Here is a 4,293-nt window from a genome sequence, read left to right as displayed (position 1 = left end):
GGTTCTCTTCATCGCAAACAATACATTTATTTCAAATGTGTGCACATTAACACATACGTTTCATTTTCAGGCATATGGTTGGTTTTTTGTACTTTGTGTGTGTTGTATTCATCGCATGTAATTTGACATTAGTGTACAACAAGGGATTTAATAGCACAATTCTGCATTTGAGAAACGTAAGACCTCTTTTGGTTCATAGGGCAGGAAAATCATAAGAATAAAAGAATCATAGGAAATGAGATGGCATGCATCTCAAATTCTATGACTAGGAATAGGAAAGAAGATATTCTTTGATACACATCATATGATTTTTTTCCATTGAGTCTAGTCTAATGTTTATTTTCTTATAAAATGTGGAGGATCGAAAGAATTCCTCCGTAAGAATAGGATTTCATTCCTACAAACCAAAGGACTCAAAAAGAAATTTTTCTATAAAAATCCTATCCTATAAAGTTTCTACAAAATTAATGCTTGTTTCTACGTGTGTGGCAACGTCTGAACTAGAGACTATATCTGTGAGGCCAGTATAGCTGATTCATTCATAAATTAATGGTGGTGAAAACTTAGGTTCAACCATGGTAATTCAGAGTTTGCAGCACCATCCCACCAGTGTAGTTTAATGCAACTCAAACGGTTAAAATACTCTTTCATAGACACAGTTTCAAACCCTTACCTTGCAAAGGTGTGTGATAGGGGGCTCCATCACACACGATGTGGGTTAATCATCTGCGATAAGCCCCAATGGTGCTTACGTTCAGGAAAAACAAACCGTATCGATTCCTAAACCTATCACATACATGAATCTTGCGGCAAGCATTTGCGATATATCAAATGTATCAAACACTCCATCCGAAAAAATCGTGTGAGATGATATATGTATCACACCCGCTCTCCTGTGGTGCAATATTTGTGATGCGCATTAATGATAGAGTGTGTGCTATAATATGCATATCACAAACATTTAACCCTACAATGCCATTTGCGATACGTCAAACATCACATACGTTTTAGAAATGCAAAATGTGTGCGGTGCTACCATTGTCGCACATGTTTTCTAGTTATCCGCACATGTTTGTACCAAGAAATGTGTGTGTGTGTGTGTGTGTGTGTGTGTGTGTGTGTGTGTGTGTGTGTGTGTGTGTGTGTGTGTGTGTGTGTGTGTGTTATATGGGTTTGTCGCACACGTTTGCCAAGAGAGAAATGTGAGCTTTGTTTATGGTTCATCGCACACGTTAGTACTCCGCAAAACGTGTGTGCGGTAAAGGCAGAGTTTTGAATTTCGACCAAGACAATTAATTTTGGCCATTTATTCTGGGCTTGGTATATATCTTTTTCAGCCAAATATTTTTGGCTTCATTTGAATTTTTTAAACCTGGCTTACTTCTCATTAAGGTATTACCTTAGAGAAAACATTATATTTGTACTCTTGCGGGTTATGTTGGACCGCTACCTTTTCCCTGCTTGATTTCAAATTTCAATCAAATGTCAGCCAATTTTATTCCAAAATTCAAATTTTTGTTTTTCTATTTTGTCCATGTTTTCCCCTTTTTTTGAAATAGCCCGGAATCTCAGCCATCTCGGTCAGCGCCGGGAAAGAAACACAAACCAAAAGCCAAAACCCTTGGGTAGGGCTCCAGCGCACATGTTGTGATCTGCGAGACGTGTTTCCAGTAGACGTTGATTGAAGACATTTTGGTTTGTCAAAGCATGTGCACCATATTGATCTGCATAGCTGATTTTTTTCTCAATAATTTAACCCATGTACTTTAAAATTCTTTATCATTTGTACTTAGAAGTAGGCAATCACTTATTTCATTTCTCATATATACATCCCAATTTACGAAAGTTTAATAACCAATGCATAATTCTATTCATATGCGCCATATGTTAAAAGTTGCAAAATCACAAATTAAAAATTGATTCTTGCTGTATGAAACGGAAATTGCACCCAAAGTTGTAAAATATTACCATAAGTGATAAAAAATGTTACACACAGGGGAATTCCCCGCCTGGACGGCCCATGCAGTATGAACCTCCTATACTGCGCTCTGCGCGCTGGGACAAGACGTAGCGCGCCCGTTTGGGCCGGCCCATATCCGAGCGGTCTGTTTTTAAACTTGTTTTTAATTTTGTGTTTTTTTTATTTAAATAATTTGGGAATTTAAAAAAGTTTCTAAAATAGAAAAATGATAATTTTGAAATAATTTTTTTAATGAATCATAAAATGTTTGTGGATTCAACAAATGATCGCAATTTTATAAAAAGAATAATTGCTTATTAAAAGAAGTTTTGAAAACAAATGTTTTAAAAATCAAAACAAAATCATGATTTTTTTTTAAAATGTATTAAAAAGTATGCATGACCTGAAAAATAGTTTATTCATTCACAAAATGTTCGCTGATTCAAAAAATGATCATGCATTTGAAAAATGTTCATTAAATCAATTTTTTTTTGTGAATTTCAGAAATTGTTCCACGAATTTAAAAATGTTCGCCCATTCTAGAAATGTTCGGCAATTCATGAAAATTGATAGAAATATGTTCAATTTTTTTATTTTTTTTTGCAAATAGTATAAAATGTTCATGAATTAAAAAATGTTCTTTATTTAGGAAATGTTCACAATTTTGTAAAAGTGTTCACGAATTTGAAAAATATTCATGATTTCATATATGTTGACGAGTTCAGAAAATGTTCATGATTTTATGAAATTAAGAGTGATAGTATATGTCGGTGATGCAGCAAAATATGATCGTGGCCATCAGAGATTATGATCTTTTTTCTTCCGTTGCAATGCACGGACCCTTTTGCTAGTAGTAGTATTGAAGACGGTAAAGAACAAGGCGAAGGACTTATGCCTGCTGCAGAAGGTGAAGCAGCGAAATGGTCATATTGTGTGCTCCTTCATGCCAAAGACGCGACACACGGACCAAACTCCGGACAGCGAGACACAAAGTAACGCACTGGTAATCAGGCACAATCAAGGAAAGGGACACACAAGGTAAACGCACTGGTAATCAAGCACGACCAACTGACCCAAATTTTAAGCCAAAGCTGGTACAAAGACAGACTGACACTGACAGACTAGAACCTCGATCCTTTTGCGAGGGAAATGCAAATACCAAAGTTAACTTGAGTTGTGGTAGAGGTGTACGCATAGCGACCAGCCTCCTTTATTCATACATAAGTAGCAGCAACCAACGATGCTGCGTAGTCCATGCAACTGAACCGTGTGTTAGGCAGAGGACGCGTCGAGGCAGACCCACTGGCCTACGAAGATCCTGACGCAGTTGATGTTGGGGTTGAAGCCCAGGAAGTCCTCCTGGGTCAGCCCGGCGTCCTCCGCTAGTGAGGAGCAGGTCTCGCCCTGCTGCACCGCGCTCACCTTGTTGCACGTCAGCGCCGGCACCGCCTTCTTGTTCGCCGCATAACCTGCGAAACGTACATGCACATTCAGCCACTGCTACTGTACTACATATGCAGATCAACTGGATGATGTTGATTGGTTGACATGGACGCACCTCCGTTAATGCTGTCGCGCTGCACGTTCACGGTGATCCTGGCGTCGGCGAGGGTGACCGCCACAAGAAGGGACGCGATCAGGAGAGCGGCGACTCCGTGGTTGGCCATTGCAGCTGTGGTGGTGTTGTGCTGGAGAGAAGCGTAAGCGGATATGTGCTTGTTTAGGCTCTGCTTTGGTGGTGCTGTGGTGGAGAGAAGCTCGGCCCTCCTTTTTATAGCGTAACGACTAACGAACTCGGTGCTTGAAAGTCGATAAGATGGAGGGAGAGAGTGACGACATGGTTCGGGTCATGGCCTTGGAGACGGCCCCAATGTACGGGCGATACTGCTTATGCTGAGAACGGTATGGACATGTCGTTCCTTACATTTGCAAGCCGGGGCCCGGGTAATCTCATCTGCGATTCCTATGGAACTGCTTTGTAATATTTTTAGCCGTGTGATTTTGACCGAGCAAATATATTTTTTACCTTCACGTTTCTCGTTTTTCTTGACAAAAATAATCATTGTCATGCTCCATCACGAAACAGTAAAACTCAGCTACGCCCTTCCGCAGCGCTTTGACCCTTTGCCGTCGGATTAGATACACTTGCATACCTGACCGATCGCATGTCCCTTATGTCAAAAAACATGTCTGGTAGACCGCATGAGGTCCAACCAGACCGCATGATGCAAAAATCATGCATTTGGATGTATAGGCAATGATGTTCAAAGCACCCTCAGTGTGGCCTACTAGAAACTCTCGATTCGACCATTTTTAGCGAACCAGACTCAAGC

General features: G+C 40.0%; 1 protein-coding gene across 1 annotated transcript; it reads right to left on the bottom strand.

The window, feature by feature from the left end:
- Nucleotides 1–3,017: 3,017 nt before the first annotated feature.
- LOC123058661 (uncharacterized) lies at nucleotides 3,018–3,627 on the bottom strand. The gene is made up of 2 exons (XM_044481367.1): nucleotides 3,492–3,627; nucleotides 3,018–3,438 (listed from the first exon to the last, which is right to left on the bottom strand). The coding sequence occupies exons 1-2, from the start codon at nucleotides 3,625–3,627 to the stop codon at nucleotides 3,233–3,235; spliced, it is 342 nt and encodes a 113-aa protein (XP_044337302.1). The 3' UTR covers nucleotides 3,018–3,232.
- Nucleotides 3,628–4,293: the final 666 nt, after the last annotated feature.

Source organism: Triticum aestivum, chromosome 3A (assembly GCF_018294505.1).
Source record: "Triticum aestivum cultivar Chinese Spring chromosome 3A, IWGSC CS RefSeq v2.1, whole genome shotgun sequence".
In the NCBI taxonomy this organism is placed as follows: Eukaryota; Viridiplantae; Streptophyta; class Magnoliopsida; order Poales; family Poaceae; genus Triticum; species Triticum aestivum.
The sequence above is the reverse complement of the archived record's forward strand: the minus strand, read 5'-3'. Positions and strand labels throughout refer to the sequence as shown.

Coding starts and splice junctions, on each gene's coding strand:
- LOC123058661 (XM_044481367.1), bottom strand. CDS start 3,627: ATGGCCAACCACGGAGTCGCCGCTCTCCTGATCGCGTCCCTTCTTGTG. Junction 3,439..3,491: donor CATGTCAACCAATCAACATC/ATCCAGTTGATC, acceptor ATGTGCATGTAC/GTTTCGCAGGTTATGCGGCG.